Here is a 24,340-nt window from a genome sequence, read left to right on the forward strand (position 1 = left end):
TCATATCAAAATATTTATAAAGCCAAACAAGTACAAAATTGAAGAGCATTGAAGATCCAACATTCCAAAAAGTGGTGCCAAATACGGCTAAGGTAATATATGCCTGGGATAAGAAAATCATTAGTTTTTCGAAAAATTCAAAGTTTTGTAAACAGAAAATTTAATAAAATGATCACATTATTGATATTCATGTCAACACCGTAGTGTTGACTACTGGGCTGGTGACACCCTTGGGGACGAAACGTCCACCAGCAGTGGCATCGACCCAGTGGTGTAAATTAAGAAATAATTCATGGAAGCCATAGATTTGTTGGAAATTTACACATGGCCTGGGCCGTGATATTCGAATTTTATCCTGAGCGTTAGCGAGGGATAAAATTAACGAATATCACGGCCCAGGCCATGTGTAAATTTACAACAAATCTATGGCTTCCATGAATTATTTCGATTCTAATAGGACAAATACGATCATTCAAAAACTGAAGCGATGATGGGTATACCGTGTGTGTGGCTGTTCTATTTTACCCACTGTTCGATAAATATAAAACAAATCTAATAAACCTGCATGAATGATTTCTTAACTAACCGCTATTAAAAAATGTGATTACTTTATTTACTTCTCAGTAAACCCAACATTTGCAATTTTAAATTTACATTTTTTATCGTAAGCTCCCGTCAAATTCACTGTTGACATGTTGTAACCAAGGAGCCGCCATGTTGACTTGCTGAAATCAGTAAATGCGCGAATAATGCAATACAACAGAAAACAAGCAACACCTACCTCAAAACTTTATTCTAATGCAATTGTATCCGCAAAACGCAATAAAAAAAACCTTCAGCTTTGACGTTTTCATTCGTATGACGTCATGTTTTGAAATGACGTTAATGCGCCAAAATCATTACTGGAATTTCGCGGAATTTTAATTTATTTTGTTTTTGTCCATTTTTCCGTTCTCTAATGTGTAATTTTTTTTTGTTATGCGTCAGAATCAGAATAAATGTTCTGTAAGGTTTTATTCAATTGTAATTGTTAACACAGCGAAATCCACAACCGTTTACACACGGGTTAGGATACATGTGGATTTACGTGGGAGGCGTATTTAAACAGCCATTTGTTTACATCTTGGAGTCTGCGCTAAGTATAGATATATCGAGAATTTTATCACGGTGTTGTTTACAAAGCGAAAGAAGCACGTTATATTAGAATAGTTATCAAAGGTACCAGGCCTTGCCTCCCTTTTACCTAATATGGAATATAAAGGGACGTAACGCCACTACTAACCGTTTATGAAATAAGCCCCGCCTACCTACTAACCTAATATCAAATATACACGGTCTCCACGAGGATGCTTTTAACCAATCATATTACTAGAAATGTATAGAAGGGAAGATAATATTATATATTGACAAATGGGCAAATCAAACATACTTTGTAAGTGATTATTTCAAAAATTTATGTTCACTTTCTATACTGAGTCATATGTTTTGTTTGAAAGTCATATAAGGTTCACATGTCTACCAGACAATGTGCCTCGAACGCTGACCTCGCTCGGACGGATCAATTTTAATATGACAGTTTTTGTTATGACTAGAGAATGACTCTGACATTATAAAGTTTTTTATCATCAAATTAATTCAGTAAATCAGACAAGATATTTCATTGGATAAACGTTTTGTTTTGTTTTTTCTCAGTATAAGTTGTTTTTAGTTGTCAAGACAAGATATGAATTATATGATTGTGTTCATCTTTTTAACTATTTCTATGATATACACTTTAAGATAATATTGTGCTTTAAAACAGAAATTTGGGAATTTTTGAATATACGAATTTACCTGCTTTTACACCAAACAAAGAGACACATTTCTTTTACTGAAACACATGTCAGCATGATAACTGTAAACAAGCATTTTGTACTTTTGCCAAAGAGAACAAATGATCAAGTTCTTAACACGATCATACAGATTATTGTACACATATGGTTCATACCTAAATTCGAAAACTCTTCGGCAAGATGTTAAACATATCCTGTAACAAAAGAGGGGAGAAAAATACCAGACGGACATTAAAATGAATAGATGAAAAATAAACTGACAACGCTATGGCTAAAACAGAAAAAGACAAACGGAAAATAGTTAGTTCACAAGACACAACATAGAAAACTAACTCATAAGCAACACGAATCCCACCAAAAACTGGGGGTTATCTCAGATGCTCCGGAAGGGTAAGCAAATCCTTATTATTATTATTTACAGTGCTTATATAGCGCTTATCTAAATACACATTTACTCTAAGCGCTTTACAATTCATAAAAAACAATGAAACAAGTACATATAAACAAATTTAAAAATCAAATAAAAAAAAACAAAAAACAAAACAAAAAAAAAACAACTAAATATATGAAAATTAAAACTTTTTTCATCAAAAATGATTTAAAAAATATAAGCTAATTTTGAGAAAAAAAAGTATTAAAAGCAAATCAACAGGAGTGCTTCAATTTAAAAAATTGACTAATAGCTTTATGTCTAAAAATAAAAAGAGTAAAGGAAATAAAAAGGAAAAAGTAGGTATGAGAAATGTTTTAAAAAATAAATAAATTAAAAGGTGTTAAGGTAATAAAAATGCAATAAAAAGTTAGTATGATACATAAAAATATAAACTGAGATCGAATAAAAGTCTAAAACTGTCCGGGTATTAATTATGCGGAAAAGCCTGTCTGAATAAATAAGTGTTTATGTTTTTCTTGAAAGCATTCACAGATTCAGTGTTTCGCAATTCTTTCGGCAAGTCATTCCATAAAACGGCGGCCGCTCTATCAAACCGTCTCTCTCCGTATGTTTTTGTTCTTACTATTGGTTTGACTAGAAGCATGTTGTTTTCTGACCGAAGAGTTCTTGTTGGCTTGTAAATGTTAACTAGATCTTGAAGGTACACGGGTGCTTCTTGTTTCAGAGCTTTAAACACATAAAGCAACACTTTGTATTTGCATCGATATGCTACCGGCAGCCAATGAAGAGATTTTAAAATTGGACTAACGTGTTCGTTTTTCTTCTTTCTTGTTATTAATTTTGCGGCGGTGTTTTGGACACGCTGTAATCGTTGGATTGCATTTGCGGGAAGTCCATATAACAATGCATTTCCATTGTCCAAGCGAGACGTCACTAAAGAGCAAACAAGTGTCTTTGCTGCATTCTCTGTAATGAATGGACGAATCCGACCGATATTTTTGATCTGATAGAAACAAGATTTTGAGGTTGCACTAATCTGTTTGTCCATCGCCAATGTTTTGTCAAAGTAAACACCAAGGTTCTTGACGCATGCTGAATTGCTAACGATGTTTTTACCAAAAGTGAGGTGACAGTCTGAGAACTCTTTTAATCGGTGTTTCGGTGAGAAAATTATCAGCTCAGTTTTATCTTCATTCAATTTTAGCTTATTTGAACACATCCAAGAGCTTATGTCCGCCATACAGGTTTCAAGTCGAGCAGATATATTGTACTAATTGTCAAGAGGTTTAATAACGAGATAAACCTGAGTATCATCCGCATAGCAGTGGTAGCACATATTATGACGTTTACATATTTCACCTATGGGTTTCGAAAAAATGCAGTAAAGTTTCGGTCCGAGAACGGATCCTTGAGGAACACCATACTTCAGATGAATTTCGTCCGACTGAACAGAGCCGATTGCGATACGCTGAGTTCTATCAGTAAGATATGATAACAACCATTTTAGCGCGGCTCCAGATATTCCGAATGAGTATTCAAGTCGCTGTCGTAAAATGGAATGGTCGAGGACATCGAACGCTGCCGACAGGTCTAACATTAATAAAACTACACAACAGTTGTTATCAAGTGCAACAGCTACGTCGTGATGAACCCGTAGCAATGCCGTCTCGGTGGAATGGTAAGCACGGTAAGCAGATTGACCACTATCAAAAAGATCGTTCGATTGAAGATGGTTCCCTAGTCAAGGACCTTCGATATAAATGGAAGATTAGAAACTGGACGATAGTTCTTCAAAACTTCTTTGTCTAATCCCGGTTTCTTCAGTAAGGGTCGTACAACTGCTTCCTTAAATGTTTTTGGAACATACGACTCTTGTAATGACTTGTTCACTATTTTCGTTATGATTGGTGCTAAGTTGTCCACACACGGTTTTAGTAACGAAGTTGGCAACGGGTCGAGTTCGCACGATTTCGACGGAGCCTTTGAAATTATCTTCCGAACTTCATCCACGGATGCAGATGTTAAAATAGTAAGTGCATGTCCGTCGAACCTCACATCTGCGCAGAAGGCGTCATTTCTATTTAGAGAGGAATCATCTTCACTTGATAGACATCTCATGATGGTTTCGATCTTATTGAGGAAGAAGTCGCCGAACCTGTTCGATATATCTTTATCGCACTCGCGTGATGGCAAAACTATGGTCTTTGTATTACCCATTAGCTTGTTTGTTAAATTGAACAGTTTCTTTTGATCGCACCCTATTTCCAAAATTTTATCTGAATAGTAGTCAGTCTTACACTTCAAAAGCAGCTTGTGTGTTTTGATACATTGCTCTTTATATAATTGTTTATGAACCTCAAATCCTGTTACACATGTAGCACCCGTCGTGTTGCTTATGTTATTACAAACCCGGTAAATAGCCTTATCCGGTAGTCACATTCGTGGAAAACAAATTATAAAATTTGTATATTCATACAGGTCACAATGCATACGGAACAGATGTACAAGGCTTTCAACCATTACAGTCAGGGGGCACCTGTACACTGACACAGCCTCCCTCTTGTACAGCTGTCAAGGTCACCGATCTGGACTGGTTCCTACATGGACATCATACATACTATGTAGCACTCAAAGTTACTAACACAGCAAGACAAACAGTGATCCAGTCATCTGGTCCCTACATACATGATGTACAGTTACCAGCAGTAGGAGTGGTTTTAGATATTGATACTCAGGTACACGTATATTTGTATTGCTAAATCAATGCAGTTATTTAAGCTGGTCTATTGTTATTGAGATAAAAATCAGGTATGATCTTTCAGACATAAAACTTGTTTGACCCAGCATAATGTGTATGTGCCTAACCAAAGTCGGGATTTAATTTAACTTTTTTTTTTATTATTTAGAGAATTTGATGTTTGTGGTATGCTAACAAGGTTCTTTTTTGTCCATAATTTTACTTCATTGTACTACTTTATAAGATGATTGCAATTATTTTATATATTACTATTTTTCAGGAGTTTTCAACAGATATCCCTGTAAAGGTATGAACACAACATGTTTATTTTTGTAATTCAATAGTACGTATAAGGAGTCTTTCGAATAAGATTTATTTTGCTTTCGGAATTCAGATTGATGGTGGAATGCGGATGTTAGTTGTCACTTTTCTACAAAGTTTGAATGATGTGAGCATTTGCAAATCTAGTAATGCTAGCATCATAAGATCATTATTTTGTAAAAATTTTACAATAAATTACAAGTAGTATGTACAACAAGTCTTCCGAATTAGGTTTGCAATCGGAAGTCTGATTAAAGTAGGAATGCATGGACGTTGCACTTGCATGAACAAAGGCAATATATCACTTATAGTAAACATTTCAGTATGTGTAAATATACATTAGACTGACTTTTAAGTGTCAGTCAAAATAAATACAATCTCAGCGTTTCACTTCTCCGAGGTAAATTATATTACCACAGAGTGGACAATCAATTGTGTCTTTTCAATGTGAACTTAATTGCATATTGTCCTTTGTGACATGGAGTTGATTTTATACATTATATTTCTTAAGCAAACATGCGACAAGGTTGTCAAGGGATTGACACAGGTTCAAGTGAGACTCAAAATAACACTTCTATGTCCTTTTTCGATAAATCGAAATGAGAACAAAGAAAATGTAACGTGTTTCATTTTTTTCTCTTTTAGGATATACAAGACTTAGACTTTCAAACATCTACCAGTAGTATGGCTGCCCGCTGGTCAGGATTTTCTCACCCACATTTAGATTTAACCTACAGTATAAGTATTGGTACTAACATGGGAGGAAGTGATGTTGTATCAATGAAAGATGTGGGTACCAGTCTAGCTCACCAGCAAAAAGGACTGTCTCTCACATCTTATCAGGTAATATTCTGTTTTAGTCAGTATAGGTATTGGTACTACAATGGGAGGAAGTGATGTTGTATCTATGAAGGATGTCGGTACCAGTCTAGCTCACCAGAAAACAGGACTGTCTCTTGACACCTACTCGGGTAATATTCATGTTTTCAACTACTGATTAAAGCACAAAGAAATACAATTGAATGAAGATACCAAAGGTATAAACAAAATATTCAGAGAAACAACACCCTGACAGTCGGAAATTGAAAGGAAAACGTCATTCCCCGTCGAAATTACAAACAGACAAACACAAGCCCAAAATGCGCTACCCAGAAAACAAAATATTTACCGACACCATCCCTACAAAAACAAACCAAAATACTGGGGGTTAACTTGGATAAACATTTCGTGTTACATCCATCATGTTGATTATCCTGTGATAAATGATACAATCAAGGACAATATCATTAGATATTTTACATAGTTTTATTTTATTGATACAATTTTACATTTTTTAGAAATACTATTTCACTGTAACAGCTGTGACTACAGTAGGGAATACATCAATATCTTCTGATGGTGTTACCGTAGTAACAGAAAATGATGTCTTGTCAGGAGTGTTGATTTATGATGGTGAACCTTGTAATATGATTTGTAAGTTAATTCTAACAAGACAATTACGTTAGAAACCTAAAGAAAAATATTTATGTTTGTGTATTTCAGATGAATGGTATGAACTACTAACTAAAAAAGCGCTGTTGTATTCCTCCTTGTCAAATTTACATTCAATTGCAATAAACTTTTTTGTAAATTTAACACATTATTTCTGTTTGATTTTCTACCCTAAATTTGTCAATTAAACACAACAAATACTAGTTATACAAGTCAAAGGTTAAGCTGGATACAGAACCCATCATTTCATCTGGAAAATAACCGTCACGAATATTGAACATTATTTTCTTTCATCTATTTCGTGGTTTGATATACAAAAAATGTACCTTACCATTTTGTCAAGTTTACCGCATTATCCTTATTTGGAATTAACTCTGAAGTTTGGTATTGTTGTTGATGTTTTTTGAGATGGTCACAATTTTTATAGGAGTTCACAACCTTTTCCATTTCCATTCAAGGGAATGTCAACACCGATGTGTGATATATGAGATATTACTATCGAACTGAAATATACATTGATTCTATCCTTTTCAGATAAAGCATTAGAACATCATATGGAGGTTAGTATAATGTTATCTTCCTTTTTTTTGTTTATGCAGAAGTCAGTGTTCTATAATCTTCACAGTATTATAGAAATATTCTATTTTGATTTTCCCGTTTGAATGGTTTTACATAAGTAAATTTTGGGGCTCTTTATAGCGTGGTGTTCGGTGTAAGCCAATGCACCGTATTGAAGGCCGTATCTTGACCGATAATGGTTTACTTTTATAAATTGTTACTTGGATGGAGAGTTGTCTCATTGGCACACATACCACATTTTCCTATATCTATTTATTTACTTGAACTGTATTTGAAAAAAAAGAGATAAGTAAACTTGCATTCATATTTTATACTTTATAATATATTTCGTTTTATATCATTTTTTAATGAAAGAAAAAAACATTTAAACTAAAAGCGCAGGACTCAAATCCAATCCAATAGTTTATAAATTTGGTCACTAAGCGCCTATCTATCCATCCATCGGTTTGACAAATAACTTTTTTAAGCAAATCTTCGAACTCATCGGATCTGCAAATACACATACGTTTTACATTGCCGATACTTTAATTTTACAATGTTTTAAGAATGAACTTGATATCAACTATCACTATGTAGAAGTTTGGTAAAATTTAGGCTTTCAAAAATTTCAAAAGAAACATAACTAAGTCCTATTATCAAAACAACTCCATATATAAACTTCCAATCGTTAGGACTACGAATTGTACTAATCAATATGCATCCAGATGTATGTGCATTAATTTATTGAGTACGCTTAATATTGAATACAACCAGATAATGCAAACATTTCTGATTTATTTTCCACAGACCACAGATTGTCCTGTTCAGATGATGTTGACATTCAAATGTCCACTAATTCATTGAAAGCATATACTGGACAGTTCCAGATAATGTTAAAATGTTTGATTTATCTCCCTTTAGGACCACAGGTTGTCCTGTTCAGATGATGTTGACATTCAAATGTCCACTAATTCATTGAAAGCATACTGGACAGTTCCAGCTAATGTAAAGCAATACACCCCTGATGCATATATTGCTGTTGAAAAGAGATCTGGTGTTGGAAGTAAGCTTTAGTTTCTTAAGGTAGATAGGGTGTCTTCCTCCATCTTTGATTTTGAAATACCAGAAAACATTCGGTCTGGATCATTAATCAAATGTGCAAATTTTGAGAGTTGTAGGTAATTCATGTGTAAGAGTTATCATTTCAATTTAGAAAATGACATGTTCTGTCATATTTATGGTTGTATTTTACAAAAAACAGAATCATTTGTTTGATTTAAGTTTACCACATAAAGGGAGGCAACTCAAATGTAAGGGCAGATAATCCCGATATAGTTACTTTTACAATAGAATGTGTTAGGAATTAACCTATTTTATTACATAGCAAGAAAATTAGTTCCATGAGGGATGAACCTATTTTTATGCCCACCTACGATAGTAGAGGGGCATTATGTTTTCTGGTCTGTGCCTCCGTTCGTCCGTTCGTCCGTCCGCTTCAGGTTAAAGTTTTTGGTCAAGGTAGTTTTTGAAGAAGTTGATGTCCAATCAACTTGAAACTTAGTACACTTGTTCCCCATGATATGATCTTTCTAATTTTAATGCCAAATTATAGTTTTGACCCCAATTTCATGGTCCACTGAACATAGAAAATGATAGTGCAAAGTTCAGGTTAAAGTTTTTGGTCAAGGTAGTTTTTGATGAAGTTAAAGTTATATCAACTTGAAACTTAGTACACATGTTCCCTATGATATGATCTTTCTAATTTTAATCCAAATTAAAGTTATGACCCCAATTTCACGGTCCACTGAACATAGAAAATGATAGTGCGAGTGGGGCATTCGTGTACTATGGACACATTCTTGTTTCTTTTTCTTTTTTGACAATTAATGTCTGACAGCATAATATTTAAGCTATCTTCTTATATTTTATCTAATAATTCTATGTTGTAGTTTTCGTTTTATGGCAGAAAATTGGGATTTTGATGCAAAATCTATGCAAAATCTGTCAATTTTGCACAACCTGTAGCGTGAAAATAAGTCCGGTGACGCGTTCTTTTTATTAGTTAAAATAAAGCATGATATAAACTACATTTTGGCAAATCATTAAAAAATGCTAAGGATCATTATTTAGACACACCATATACCTTAAGGGAATAAGTTCTTGACGAATGGCTGCATTGGTTTGAAATGAAAAATATCAGAACAGAGTGACATGTAATAGTTTTAATGCTGTGAGCAGCCGAATAAGATTTCATGATTTAAAGAATTCTGTTACTGTTGCTGTTTTGTTTGTAATGGATACTTAAATCTTATAACAAAATAAATAAGTCTCATTAGTATTGCATGAAATAGTTATAAACATTTATTTTAAGTTCATTCTAATAAATACTTTTTTTTCAATTCAAAATTAATTAATTTCAGACCAATGGAGTATTTTCCGTGATTTCCTTCATGTGTCAACAGCCTTTGACATTAGTATAGACGATCTTACATTGAACCCAGGTATAAAATACAGGATTGTTTTAAAACTGTGTGCCAACACCATCTGTTTCTCTACCATCAGTACAGATGGTGTCATGGTGATGGCCAATGTTCCAGTAACAGGGGACATAACTGTGAAGCATCTAAACACCACAGTAACTGGTGGGGCGGAGAAAGTAAGTATATAGTATGCATGTTTAATTACTGTATGTGATGTCCTGTGCTGTCCTTCGTCAATGGGAGATGTTCTTTTTAGCTCACCTGGCCCAGAGGGCCAAGTGAGCTTTTCTCATCACTTGGCGTCCGTCGTCCGTTGTCCGTCGTCGTTAACTTTTACAAAAATCTTCTCCTCTGAAACTACTAGGCCAAATTTACCAAAACTTGGCCATAATCATCATTGGGTATCTAGTTTATAAAATGTGTCCGGTGACCCGGCCAACCAACCAAGATGGCCGCCATGGCTAAACATATAACATAGGGGTAAAATGTAGATTTTGGTTTATAACTCTGAAACCAAGCATTTAGAGCAAATCTGACATGGGGTAAAATTGTTTATCAAGTGAGGATCTATCTACTCTGAAATTTTCAGATGAATCGGACAACCGGTTGTTGGGTTGCTGCTCCCCAATTCGTAATTTTTAAAGAAATATTGCCGTTTTTGGTTATTATCTTGAATACTATTATAGATAGAGATAAACTGTAAACAGCAATAATGTTCAGCAAAGTAAAATCTACAATTAGGACACATTACCAAAATGGTCAGTTGACCCCTTAAGGAGTTATTGCCCTTTATAGTCAATTTATAATAGTTTGACTGTGCGTATTTCTATGTGTTTCTGTATTCTACATTGGCTAGATGTATAAGGGACTGTTGAGATCTTACAACCTCGCCGCTTTTTTGCGCCTGTCCCAGGTCAGGAGCATGTGTCTTTGTTAGTCTTATATGTTTTTTAATTTTAGTTCAGTTTTTTGTTTTGGAGTTTATTGTGACGTCCATTATCTCTGAACTATTACACACCTTTATTTAGGGTCAGCTGAGAACCACCTTTAGTTGAGGGATTTCCTCGCTGCGTTGAAGACCCATCCTCTAGTTGAGGGATTTTCTTGCTGCGTTGAAGACCCATCCTCTAGTTGAGGGATTTTCTTGCTGCGTTGAAGACCCACCGGTGGCCTTCGGCTGTTGTCTGCTGTTTGGTCGGGTTGTTGTCTCATTGACATATTTCCAATTTCCATTGTTATTTTTATTATGTTGCTTCTCTTATAGTTGATTTGTTTTGTTAATCGGTTTATGAATATCGAACAGCGGAATACTTCAGTTGACTGTATTAATGACTTGAATAGTGATACAATAGATTCAAAAGTAGGATTTGTCAAATGTATCAAAAGAGTCAAGCGTTCAATGACGTTATTAAGGCAGATGAGCTTTACTCATTGATAAACAAAAGTACTCAAAATGAGTCTTCAACAATATGTGGATACTTCAAAAGACATATATATATATATTATCACGATCATTTTGTATTGTTGAAAGACATGAGCTTGTTTAGTGTTCATTTTGTTGATAAACAGAAATTTAATGTTGTGAAAAGTGAGACATTCAAGTTGTATTATAACTGAATTTTCTACAATAATATTTCCAGCTAATGGTGTCTTTTGCGCAGTTCTATGACCCAGATATTGAGGATTTGGTAGAAAAATATGCTGCAGTTGATAAGTATGAGTTTGCTATCACAGATAACTCTGTAAAGGGAAAGACGTACATGGTGTGGACCAGATTAAATTATACAGCGATTGGACATCAGGTACATTTTGTATTGAATTTGAGTTTTAGTGCATTACGTCAGATTTTTACATAGGTATTGTATTTTCAATTGAATAATTGGTTGTCCTCCATTGGAAAAAAGAATTGGGTAAATGTCAAATAAACGACTTCTCAATACAAAAATACATGTAAATATAGATACCTACAGGTAACTGTACAGTTATTAATGGACTAAAAAATAAACTTCTCATGTTAATGTACAGCCGATGTTACCTTTCCGTCCCTCGTACAGATCTCTAATAAAAGTGACATATATATCTGTCCACTGGAAAACAAAATGGTTAATTAAAAGATTTTAAAATATATAAACGAACATCTTTTATTAAAGGAATCGTATTTGCTTTTTCATAATTTCAGATTTCATTTGAGTATGTTCTGAATGGTACAATGGATTTCTCCCGATGTAAAAGATTTTCTATTAGAGGCTACAACAAAGCCAAACAGTACTCCACAGTGTCAACGGAAATCAAAGATTGTCAAGCATTTAATCCAATTCAAATACATCCTAACATTGTTATAGATGCCGTAGGGGCTTCTGATGCTAATGGTAAGAAAAAATTTCAGGCATTTTATCCAATTAAATTACAACGAAATATAATGATACATTCTGTAAGGGCTCCTGATGCAAATAGGTAGGAAGGATTGTAAGGATTTTAACCCAATGCTAATACATCCTAACTTTGTTATAAATGCCAAAGTGACTTTTGATACCAATCATCATCCTGCTTCTAATTAAAGGTAAGTAATATTATTAGGCATTACTATGCTGTACGGTTGCCTATACTTTCTTACATCTACTGTATGTGAATTGTTGTGGATAGGTTTTTTTATTGGCAATCATACCACATCGCCATTTCGTTATATTTAAACCAATCATTGTATAGCCTAACGTGTTTATAGATGCTGAAGATGCTCATGATGCAAATGATAAGCAGTTGCACTTAGTGGGACACACATGTATGTACCAAACATCAGAAAGTAAAATTAAAAAAGGTTGAAAAACATAACTCTAGACTGTATCAACTAACAGAACGAATAAATGTATGCAGTCATATTCCTGACGAAATACAGTCTTTTTATTTTTGTCTCGTTAAACCTAGTTGTAGAGCTACCTAAACGTCTCACTTGGATCACAGTTTTTGTTTTATTTATAATTTTTTTATATTGGCAAAACTGATTGAGCAACCCACGCAGATATAATAGGCAAACGTGTCAAAATATGCGATGAAGCAGTCAAAACTGTGTAAACATGCATTGCAAACATACACACACAACAGATTAGAAAATTAAAAGAAACGTCCAAATAAATCTGTATAAAACACGAAGACAAAGGCTTACCAGCAATTAAACTGTGGAAACATACATATATAGTTTAGACCGTTGATTTTGCTTTCCGGTTTGAATGGTTTTCCACCAGTAGTTTGTGAGGCCCTTTATTTGACCTATGATGGTTTACTTTAATAAACTGTGACTTGGATGGAGCGTTGTCTCATTGGCACTCATTTCACATCTTCATATATCTATATACATTATTATTAAACGAACACTTACACAAATTTTTTTTTTTTTATTATTTCTGGTTAATCTTATTTGACTTTATTTAAAGCTGTTCCAAAAGTTATTCGATACTGAAAAGAATAGCTTAGATTATCATTGTTATAAGTTTAAGTCATTTTACATTTCAAATTTTAACTCCTGGCAAATCTTTGAATTGTTATTAATCAAATAGATATTAACAGTAACAATATTTTGGCTAAAGATTAAGGTTCAACCTTAACATTTACTTTCACATTTGTTAAAAAGACATTGATAATAAAGTACGAGCCTGAGTTTTTTTTCTTTATTTCATGAAAAATATTTCTACAAAGGAAGAAAGTAATGTTGTAAGCTGATTTTTTCTGCTATCAATTGTTAAAAAAACCTCTAACATTAATAACAGGAATTTATTGATAAACCGTTCTTGTCAATTTTTTAAAATATAAACAATATCTATATATTTTAGTTGATATCGGCAAACCTGTTTTCCTTAAACAAAACGCATTGTGGATTGAAGCAGATAGAGATTATACTCCATACAAGAATATGATTTCAGCTGTTTGGCCAAAGTTACGTCATAAAAGTTATGACTATGCCGTTCTAAAAGCCAAAGATATTGATGTTACAACATATTATCGTCACGTTAATCAGCTGAATTTGAAAACACCATGTGACCATCCAGACAGAATCAAATGTGGTCATACAGGTATATGTATAACGTAAAATCACAAAAATACTGAACTTTAAGGAAAATCTAATCGGAAAGTCAATAATCACCTGGCAAAATCAAATAACAAAACACATCATAAACGAATGGACAAGAACTGTCATATTCCTGACTTGGTACAGGCATTTTCAATGTAGAAAATGGTGGATTGAACTTGGTAATATAGCGCTAAACCTCTCACTTGAACGACAGTCGCATCAAATGTAATAATAATGATAATGATGCGTGAACATATTACCATATAATAACATGAAATACACAATTGACAAGTATGATTTATAGCAAGGATAGCACTTTCTTTTCGTATCATATTCTCTTTAAGTTAAGACGATTTTTTTCGTTCTTATTAAAACTCAGATGAGTTTGAGAATCAGAACAAAACATTAAATGGGGAGTCATTTTGTGGAGGTAACTGGTAATGTTCTCATTAGTTCTGTTTATAGTGTCAAGTCCAAGTGCAACTTTTAAAACAATGCAAATTGTAAAAAAAAACAATATTAAAGTATTTCTTGAAATATCTTTTTAGAAAAGGAGTTTATCAATGTAAAATTTACAAACAATGAGTTAGTTCATGGTACTCGTTACACTGTATGTGTACATGCTGCTGCTACAAAAGTTCAGCATGAGACCTGGATAGAGGATCTTCCAGAGATTAGATCTTGTAGCGATGGAATAATTGTGGATCTGACTCCACCTGTAGCAGGCAGATTGTGGATTGGTACTAATCCAGGACAAATTTATCAGGTAGGATATAATTCTAGACTGTTTTCAAGGAATTTATATTAAAGATAAGTGTATCGGACAAAATATGGGTGAGCATTCTCGTTTTTTAAAGCTATATCTTATCAGCATATCATATGCATTTTGAGACCTCTATTAGCATTTTTAGTAAGTGGAATATTATCGTTTAATTTTAACAGCTTTCCAATACATTTATGGTTTACCTCAAGTTTCTTTCTTTATGATACATAAAATTGAGAATGGAAATGGGGAATGTGCCAAAGAGACAACAACCCGACCATAGAAAAAAAAACAGCAGAAGGTCACCAACAGGTCTTCAATGTAGCGAGAAATTCCCGCACCCGGAGGCGTCCTTCAACTGGTCCCTAAACAAATATATACTAGTTCAGTGATAATGAAAGCCATACTAATTTCCAAATTGTACACAAGAAACTAAAATTAAAATAATACAAGACTAACAAAGGCCAGAGACTCCTGACTTGGGACAGGCGCAAAAATGCGGCGGGGTTAAACATGTTTGTGAGATCTCAACCTTCCCCCTATACCTCTAGCCAATGTAGAAAAGTAAACGCATAACAATTCGAACATTAAAATTCAGTTCAAGAGAAGTCCGAGTCTGATGTCAAAAGATGTAACCAAAGAAAATAAACAAAATGACAATAATACATAAATAACAACAGACTACAGCAGTTAACTGACATGCCAGCTCCAGACTTCAATTAAACTGACTGAAAGATTATGATTTCATCATATGAACATCAGGCACAATCCTTCCCATTAGGGGTTTAGTATCATACCATCATAACATACATGAGAAGAAAATAACCCGTGTCATGCCAAAAACTGGTTTTTGAATAAATGTGTTTAGTTCCGATGCAAAGACCCTATAAGTCAATCAATATATTAACGCCAAAATATGCAATCTTTAATGACATGACAACAGTATCGTAACTATATCCCTTCTTAATAAGTCTATTCAAAGGTTTTGTTAGTTTTTGAGATGTGAAATACCTGAACGTATAAGAAGTCTGCATGTTGGGCTATATTTCCGAATGATGTCCTTATACCGATGATAAAATTTAGTAAATGTTTTGACTAGTTTGTGATATCGAAAACCCTGGTGTAATAATTTTTCAGTAATACATAAATTTCTCACGTTAAAATCTAAAACATTGTTACATACACGGGCGAATCGTACAAGTTGAGATATATAAACACCGTAAGATGGTGACAAGGGAACGTCACCATCTAAAAATGGATAATTAACGATAGGAAATGAAAAATCATCTCTTTTATCATAAATTTTAGTATTCAGCTATCCGTTAGTGATATAGATATCAAGATCGAGGAAAGGGCAGTGGTCATTGTTAGTATTAGCTTTATTTAAAGTAAGTTCAACAGGATAAATTTCTTTAATATACATACTGAAGTCGTCATTATTGAGAGCCAAAATATCATCCAAGTATCTAAAAGTATTATTAAATTTGTTTATCAAATGTTGTTTCGATGGGTCTTTGCTTATTTTTGTCATAAATTGTAACTCATAGCAATACAAAAACAGGTCCGCAATAAGTGGTGCACAGTTAGTCCCCATTGGAATTCCGATAATCTGACGATATATTTATTCATTAACTGACTGCAGTTAAGTAGTTTCTTGTTGAAAATTAGAACAGTCGAAAAGTGGTCTTTGATCATCATCCACCGCACACATATTATTCATACACATTCATGTCAATACACTTATATTACAGACTACCATCACAGACTTATATGTCAACTGGGACAGATTCCATGACGTAGAGGAATATGGAGTAGGACCACATTCTACTGGTATCAAACAATACTTACTGGGTATTGGTGAGTAGTATATTTCATTGCTCCATTTTGTCAATTGTTGAATTTCATCTGTCATTCACATTTTCATTGATATAACCGTTTAATTGATTTTTGCATGTGTAAATTTGACAATGCTTAACGGAACCTTTTTATTCATTTTAGACGAACTTCTTTGTCATTGTACATTTTCAAATTGTTCCATTTATATTGTTAGAACTTAAAACTACTATTAGACAACTGCACAGCGTATAATTTAGAAACTTTTCTTAAATGCTTCAGCAGTTACATTTTGCTATTTAATTTAAATGTCACATTCATTTTAATTTCCTCTTATATTTGCTGTAAGAACTAAAAATGAATTAGCAACTTTACTTAGGTAAAAAATTGCATTTCCTGAAAGATAAAAGAGGGACGAAAGATACCAGAGGGACAGTCAAACTCATAGACACAACAGAGAAAACTAAAGACTAAGCAACACGAACCCCACCAAAAACTGAGGTGATCCCAGGTGCTCCGGAAGGGTAAGCAGATACTACACCACATGTGGCACCCGTGTATTATAAAATCAAAAAACAGCATGTACATAATCTATATTGTAAATTTTTTAAGGCACAACTTCCGGAGGAAATGATGTCCATGACTTTGAGAATATTGGAGTAGTACAACACAAAGCTTTACCAAAACTTAACCTTCAGAACGGGTACCAGTATTATGCAACATTGAAAGGTATATATACAAGAAGTAAAGTATCACATTTTCATTGATCAATATATCTATTGGAGTCTTAGTGCTTACAACATACAATACAAAGTGTTATCCAATAATAGTCTTTGACAGTCAAGAAGTCAGTATTTCTGTTTTGACATGATTTTTACACTAGTATTGCACTTCCGTGGCTCAGACATATTTAACCACTCTTTTTCAGATTTGAATATGTTAACGTTGTTACTTGTGACAAACAGTAAGTCGACTAAATGTCTGACAATGTTTTGTTTTTCTGTGCAGGAGTTACCGTCTTTGATTGATTTGAAAGTAAAAATGTATGTCATTACATTGTATTAATTTGAGAATTGCACAACAATTTCTTGTCAAATTTTGATATGACGGTAATGTTTACCATTTCTTTTTCATTTTAGCTGTTGATTTTGCTAAAAGAGAAACACAAAAAGTGTCAGACCCTATTACTATTGACTACACACCACCAGAGAAATCCGATAAACCAATCACGTTACCAAATCGCCATATCACTTCTACAACAGAAATAGGTCCGTGGTGAGTTATTTCTTACTAATAGTAAATACAAATGGACTTCACTCCACCATAAAGATCTATAAATCAATCACTCTATATCAAATCGTCATATCACATTAACATCAGAGATTAGTCTATGGTATGTCCCAACTCATGGTAAAAATAAGGTCCATGAGTTTCAAATAAATCGGTACAATATACGATTGTCAATGTGACAAATCTCCTTAAAGGACTACATGATGTAGACAATAGCAAAAATAGACCTCGAACAAAACCCATATAATGTTTTGGGTACCTGTTATGATTATCATTGAAACAACTAACAACCAAATTTCAAATTGAAGTGGATTGGCCTATCCAAACGATTTTGTTTAGATGTAAGGATCCAGTGGGGACTGTAAATGTTTAGATGTTGTAATGCAAAACCGTGTCCAATTGAACTGTTTATATTCATAGCTATTTCTGTTTTCTGTTTGAACCCACAGACTTTGATCAATATTTTTAGGTGTTCAAATACACAGCCAAATATGTTTAATTGTTTAAACACAAATCCAAATATGTTCCACTGTTCAAATACATAGCATCGTTTGTTCAACTGGTAAGGACACATCAATGTGTTTAGTTGTTCAATATACAGCAATGTTTGAGAATTACAGTCAGAAGCCACAAAGGAGTCGTTTGAGGACTTTGATATAATGTATTTTTGTGTGGTTAGTCGGATCAGAGCATGGATTACCATTATGTTTATATTTTACAGTTGGAAGGATGTGTTCCTTGATCTAGAGTCTGGTATAGATTATTACCTCTGGTCAGTTGGCTCAGAGCCAGGATATACAGATATGATGTCTCATTTAAAGGTTTTTGATCAGGAATGTGGAATTATAGACGAAAATAATCCTTTAGATCTCAAAGATGGACATTTTTATTATATAAATGTCAGGGTTAGTTATTACTGAGAGAGATACGAATATAGCACTGAGGGATACCAATGTTTTTCGTCATCAATGTCAGGGTGGTTAATTTCGAAATGACCTACACAAAGAATCTCTCAAGTAATATACACTGCATTTATATAATACCTATTAGTATTGTATCCTTACTTATAAATACATATGCAATTGTTTTTACAAGGAGTTCAAGGTTCACCTATCTCTTTAAATTACTTATCGTTTTGTAATTGCAGACTTTTATAATCGAGTACGTGTACATGAATTTTAATTTTTAAATAAAAGAAATAGCCTACAGAACATACTATTAAGTTTTTAAAAGCTTTTTTCCTTTCTCAATTAATCATCTTACAAACAAATATATAGCTAAATGAATTGAATTACATCTCTATCAGTAATTTTTTTTAGGCTTTCAACAAGGCAGGACTATCATCATTAGCCACATCCTGGGCTTTTCAAGTGGATACAACGCCACCTACACCTGGTCACGTGTATGATGGAGATAAACGTCAGCTGACAGGAGGTGTCAAGGACATTGACTACCAGACAGAAACCAAAGTTCTACATGCACACTGGGCAGGTTTCCATGAATCTCACTCCACTATTAAAGATTATTATGTATCTGTAGGGACCTGTCCTCAATGTGAAGATATTTTACATGAACAGGCTGTTGGAATCACACATGGTATGTATAGTTATCATTGAATCTTACTTTATCATGGAATTTATTTATTCTTCTGTAGGAACCAGTCTACAACTGTAGTCATGAAATTAAAGAGGAATGACTAAAAATAAATTCATAAAACACATGGAAACGTAATACGTTGTCATTGTTGGCACTTGTTTTTGTATAGATAAATGGAATTAGGTTTTTAATAATTGAGGTCTTTAAAGTTAGCATAGTCCTCGTTTCTGACCCCATATATCTTATTAGGTCACTAATACACATTGTAACTGATGTAACTAATAATATCAAAGTGTATCCCCCAACATTAACCAATATCGTCGTACTATATTCCTGTCAATCCTGTCCCCAATTTCAATATATAACAGGATTATGTTACGACGACAGTCAAACCTAATTTTACGCCTAGAAAACTAGGACTAATATTGTGTAAATGTTCTGGCAATCAAACGTTTTATTAGAAATAATAAATAATTGTTCTGTGTTTCTGTGAATTTGGAATAACTCTTAAATTGCTAGCTTTTACAATTATTTATTATCATACATAGCTTAAATGGAAAGTTTTAATTCAGAACGTGCATTAATGAACATTTAACAGCGGTAAAATAATGTTTCCTTTATTATTCATACCTTATTTTATTTATTTTGTATTAACATTGTAGAAGAGATCAAATGTATTCGTTCAGTGAATGCTCACGTGTATTTATACATGTATGTCTTTTCATTGAGTTAGGTCATTTCAATTGATTTTTTATAGTGTGTTCTCTTTGTGATGAGACATTATTGTTTAAGATGAGGGTGAAAGTTTGGTACCCTTTATATGTTTAGATTAGCAGACATGAATCTAAATCTGTACTGTTGTATATTATATATATGTTGGATAACAAAAATAAATTAATTTATTTCCTAAATCAGGAATTTGATGCTCAGTAGTTTTGTTTATGGCTGTGGTTTATTAGTGTTCTCGTTTCATTTTTTAAATAAAAATATGACCGATGGTTTTCCCCTTTTTCTGTTTAAATGGTTTTACACTTGTAATTTGTTGTGGTCTCTTTATAACTTGCTGTTCGATGTGAGCCAAGACTTCGTGTTGAAGACCGTACTTAGACTAATAATGGTTATCGTTCATAAATTGAGCCTTGGATGGAGAGTTGTCTCATTAGCACATCTTCTTGTATCTAATCATCTTGTCACGGACTGAGATAAAACACCAACTGACCATGTGTATCATTGCATAAGTGTAACAAATTTATGTCAACTCAAAGTGAGCATGAGTAACATAAAAACATGTATCTTTCTAATTTAGATTTTCAATCTGAGAATTTGCATATGAGAACATTCACCTTGAAACAGGACTGAGGTATTTCAACAAACGGACCACATGTGTAAGATGGCACACACTCAACACATACACTTACAAATGTATACTTTGTAATATTTCAGAATTTACATTAAGGAACATTCATCTCGGTACAGGACTAAGATATTACACCACAGTGACGGCATGTAACACAGCAGACATGTGTACCACTGTGACATCAGATGGTGTGATAATAGACAACAGTCCACCGATAGCTGGTACAGTACAAGATGGAACAGGATTGTATGATACAGAATATCAATCAATGACGTATGTCTATTCTTAAAATTGCAGTTTTGTCTTAAATTATGGTTCGTACATCAATGCATAAGTCATTTTCTTATTAATATGTTATTTCAAATACTGTGGGCCAAATGAAAACCTTACGTTTCTCTAATAAATTATCATATGTAAAGAGAGAAAGGTCCGAATAAATTGGAACTAATAGTTCTGAATAAGCCAACCAGTAAAGTGGTTTTCATTTGATGAGATATCACAGCTTTAAACATATACTTTATTTATAATATTCTTTATCAGCTTAGTAGCCTGTGAGCTTGAGGAACATCATATATGTATTTATATGGAAGGAAACAGTATTATTTTGGATTACAATCTTACAATCTTAATTTAACTTCATAGGATCTACATATCAGCCAAGTGGTATGGGTTTGACGACCCTCAGTCTGGTCTCAAGAAGTATGTTTGGAGGGCAGGAACAAAGCCAGGTTATGATGATATAGTGCCCCCTATAGAGCTCCATCTGACAGAGACTGCAGCATTACTGAACACCACTAGTTTTAACCTTGATCTGCCTTTGAACAAGAGAGTATATGTAACAATAAGGACGTATAATAAAGCTGGTATGTGTTCAGACATCATTTTTATTGCCACATAACAAAACAAGTGATGCAATATAGTAAAAAGTAAAAAAAAAAATCCAAGGAAAATTAAAAGGGAAACTCCTATATAAAATGGCAAAACCTCAAATTTACCAAACGAATGGAATACAACTGCTGTATTCCTGAATTCATAAAGACATTTCCTTACGTTGAAAATGATTGATTATTCCAGTATTTTAGAAGAGGGCCAAAAGTTATCAGAGGGAAATTCAAACTAATAAATTGAATATAAACTGACAACGCCATGATTATTGTTTGTCTGTTTGTCCTTTTTATTATTATAAAAAGAAAAGACAAACAGACAAACAATAGTACACACACACAAAATAAAAACCTAAAGACTAAGCAACACGAACCCCACCAAAAACTGGGCGTGATATCAGGTTCTCTTGGAAGGGTAATCAGATCCTGCTCCACATGTTGCAGCCGTTATGTTGTCCATGTAAGTACAAACCCAGTAATAAGTATAATTCAGTACCTGTAGGTCACATTCTTGTAAAAGGAAATGGGGTGTAGTTACGACATAAGAAACATAGCAGCTATCAATTGTGAAATTAATATTTCAGAACTACATTGTATGGCAGGACAACTGGGTCAAAACTTTGTACATTGTAACTGTGAAATTTACAAATTCTTAATTTGTAAATAATTATTGTCAAGTTTTTTTATTACTTTTGTCGGAGACTGAAACAATTGACCAGTGTTGTTCAGGCAAGCAAGAAATCGTGATCCCTACACGAAGTTTTATCTTTTAGGTAACACATGTTATGGTTAAATCGATAAGAACTTAAACCTTACCAGATTTCGTGGAATTAATGCAAGGAGATTTATATTTCATATGCGAATACTTGTTTTTGTAGTCAGTTGTAAAAACTGATTACGAGCGTATATTGATTTGAAATTTTACAAGTCATTTAGGTACAAAATAATATTCCGCTTTACTCAGAAAATTTATTATGAAAATTAGAAAAATTAATAGTTTGTTGGTTTTCAAAGCTACACCAGTGGTAGAATTAACTGTAATGCTATTTTAAAGGTTTATGGTCTGAATCATCATCGAATGGTTTCATTGTGGACAACACACCACCGGTAATGACAAAATCACCTACATTCTCTGTTGACTTTGGAATTACCGGGTTGACTCAGATTTATAGAACATCTATGAAGGTGGTATGGGCTGTTGATGATGACGAGTCGTTTATAAAAAGACAATATCTGTCTATCAACTCTCATATTGGGGGAGAGTTCATGCTGTCTTCACAGTCAGTAAGTTTACACTTGAATTTCTCGATCAAGGATAAGTGCATGTTTACATTAAAAATACATTGTCTATATTTCTTATTAGGGAATGGATAGTGTTTTCCTAACGGGAAAAGAAGTATAGAGGCATACAGTAATCTAATTATATATCATACATAATTTCCGTATAGATGTTACCTAGAAATTTGTTTTAATTCTAGGGCAAGGTGTTGCATTTAATTTTATGATATTACTTTTGCGTCAGTTGGATAATATATCTTAAATTTCAAAACATATAGTGAATCTATTCATGACACAAAATTAGTATATGCATATAAAAAAACACAACACATACACTTATATGCGGCCAAGCTTAGCGAAAGGTAGTGCGGCGTAATCAGTCAAACAAACTTTATTAGATTAACTCGTAAAGGAACGATCGTTTTCATTGGCCAATTCAAACCTTCGCCCTCACACCTGCGAAAATAGAACACGCGTACAATAAGTTGAATGGACTGATCAGTAATCACGTACATTATTGTGTTGTTGATTATCCCATAGCAATTCTAGCTTTTCAGTGATACATGTATGTGCATGTAAAATTCATTGAATTTATTATTTTGTGCACTAGTAAAATTTTAAACTTTAAAATCTTAAGGTTTCACATCGAAATATTTACTTCAACCTTCTCCTCTCAGTTGTTTCTGGAATAAGAGATCTACCATTTTATTTTCATGGGAGGGTGGACTTTGGTGAAACAGTTAGTTCTTTTTTCGAAGTTGTATTCTCTGTCCTGTCTTTTTATTTTTAGTCTATTTGGTCCTGCCTTTTTAGTTAGTTTTTTTTTTTAAATAAATCGTTATTCGGCCTTTTTGCCAAGTTGCCCATCCTGCCATTTTACAAGTTTTAGGTATTCGACTAAGAATAGTGTGATTTTTTTTGTAATTCAGTTTACTTAATTTTGAGAAAAAATCCCGAATGTCTAAGTAAATTCAGAACATGTAACCAACCATACTTTGTTTAGAGAAAAATAGAGATAGAAAACTATGGCACAGTGGAAAGATATGTACTTTATAAAACAGCGATATACTTAATGAATTTTATAAATTAACTGTTTTGTTATTCTCTGTTGAAATTCAGCGTAGATTATATGTTTGTGAATATCTAAATAGTTACAGAGAAAACAATCAGTTTTTAAAAGCGTGTTTATTCATTAAATGTATTGATAAAAGGTGGACCCCTTCTAGTACATGCATTCAGTCATACTTTTAATAATTAATAATTTCTTAATATTTCGTTTATCAGTTTATCTTACATGTATGGCTTTGTATTTCATTTTAAATACGAATGCATATTTCACGTCACTTTGGCGGATAGTTTAACAATGTTATGCATGTCACATTCTTACGGTATTAAATTAAAGGAGAGGTTTTAAGCCAATTTAAATCGAAAACAGTATTTTTATATTGTTCCTTATAAACTGC

General features: G+C 33.3%; 1 protein-coding gene across 1 annotated transcript in view; it reads left to right on the top strand.

Annotated features, from left to right (window-relative positions):
- LOC139482918 (uncharacterized) overlaps positions 1–24,340 on the top strand; it is a 62,819-nt gene that overhangs the window by 17,281 nt on the left and 21,198 nt on the right. Inside the window, exons 15-33 of the mRNA XM_071266944.1 lie at positions 4,705–4,961; positions 5,244–5,270; positions 5,930–6,127; positions 6,622–6,757; positions 7,310–7,335; positions 8,255–8,396; positions 9,754–9,989; positions 11,454–11,615; positions 11,993–12,182; positions 13,638–13,877; positions 14,425–14,642; positions 16,391–16,496; positions 17,085–17,201; positions 17,612–17,747; positions 18,484–18,667; positions 19,082–19,358; positions 20,802–20,988; positions 21,358–21,578; positions 22,654–22,883. Coding sequence (XP_071123045.1) covers positions 4,705–4,961; positions 5,244–5,270; positions 5,930–6,127; positions 6,622–6,757; positions 7,310–7,335; positions 8,255–8,396; positions 9,754–9,989; positions 11,454–11,615; positions 11,993–12,182; positions 13,638–13,877; positions 14,425–14,642; positions 16,391–16,496; positions 17,085–17,201; positions 17,612–17,747; positions 18,484–18,667; positions 19,082–19,358; positions 20,802–20,988; positions 21,358–21,578; positions 22,654–22,883 — 3,290 coding nt within the window. The remainder of the gene's footprint in view (positions 1–4,704; positions 4,962–5,243; positions 5,271–5,929; positions 6,128–6,621; positions 6,758–7,309; positions 7,336–8,254; positions 8,397–9,753; positions 9,990–11,453; positions 11,616–11,992; positions 12,183–13,637; positions 13,878–14,424; positions 14,643–16,390; positions 16,497–17,084; positions 17,202–17,611; positions 17,748–18,483; positions 18,668–19,081; positions 19,359–20,801; positions 20,989–21,357; positions 21,579–22,653; positions 22,884–24,340) is intronic.

Source organism: Mytilus edulis, chromosome 7, assembly GCF_963676685.1.
Source record: "Mytilus edulis chromosome 7, xbMytEdul2.2, whole genome shotgun sequence".
NCBI lineage: Eukaryota > Metazoa > Mollusca > Bivalvia > Mytilida > Mytilidae > Mytilus > Mytilus edulis.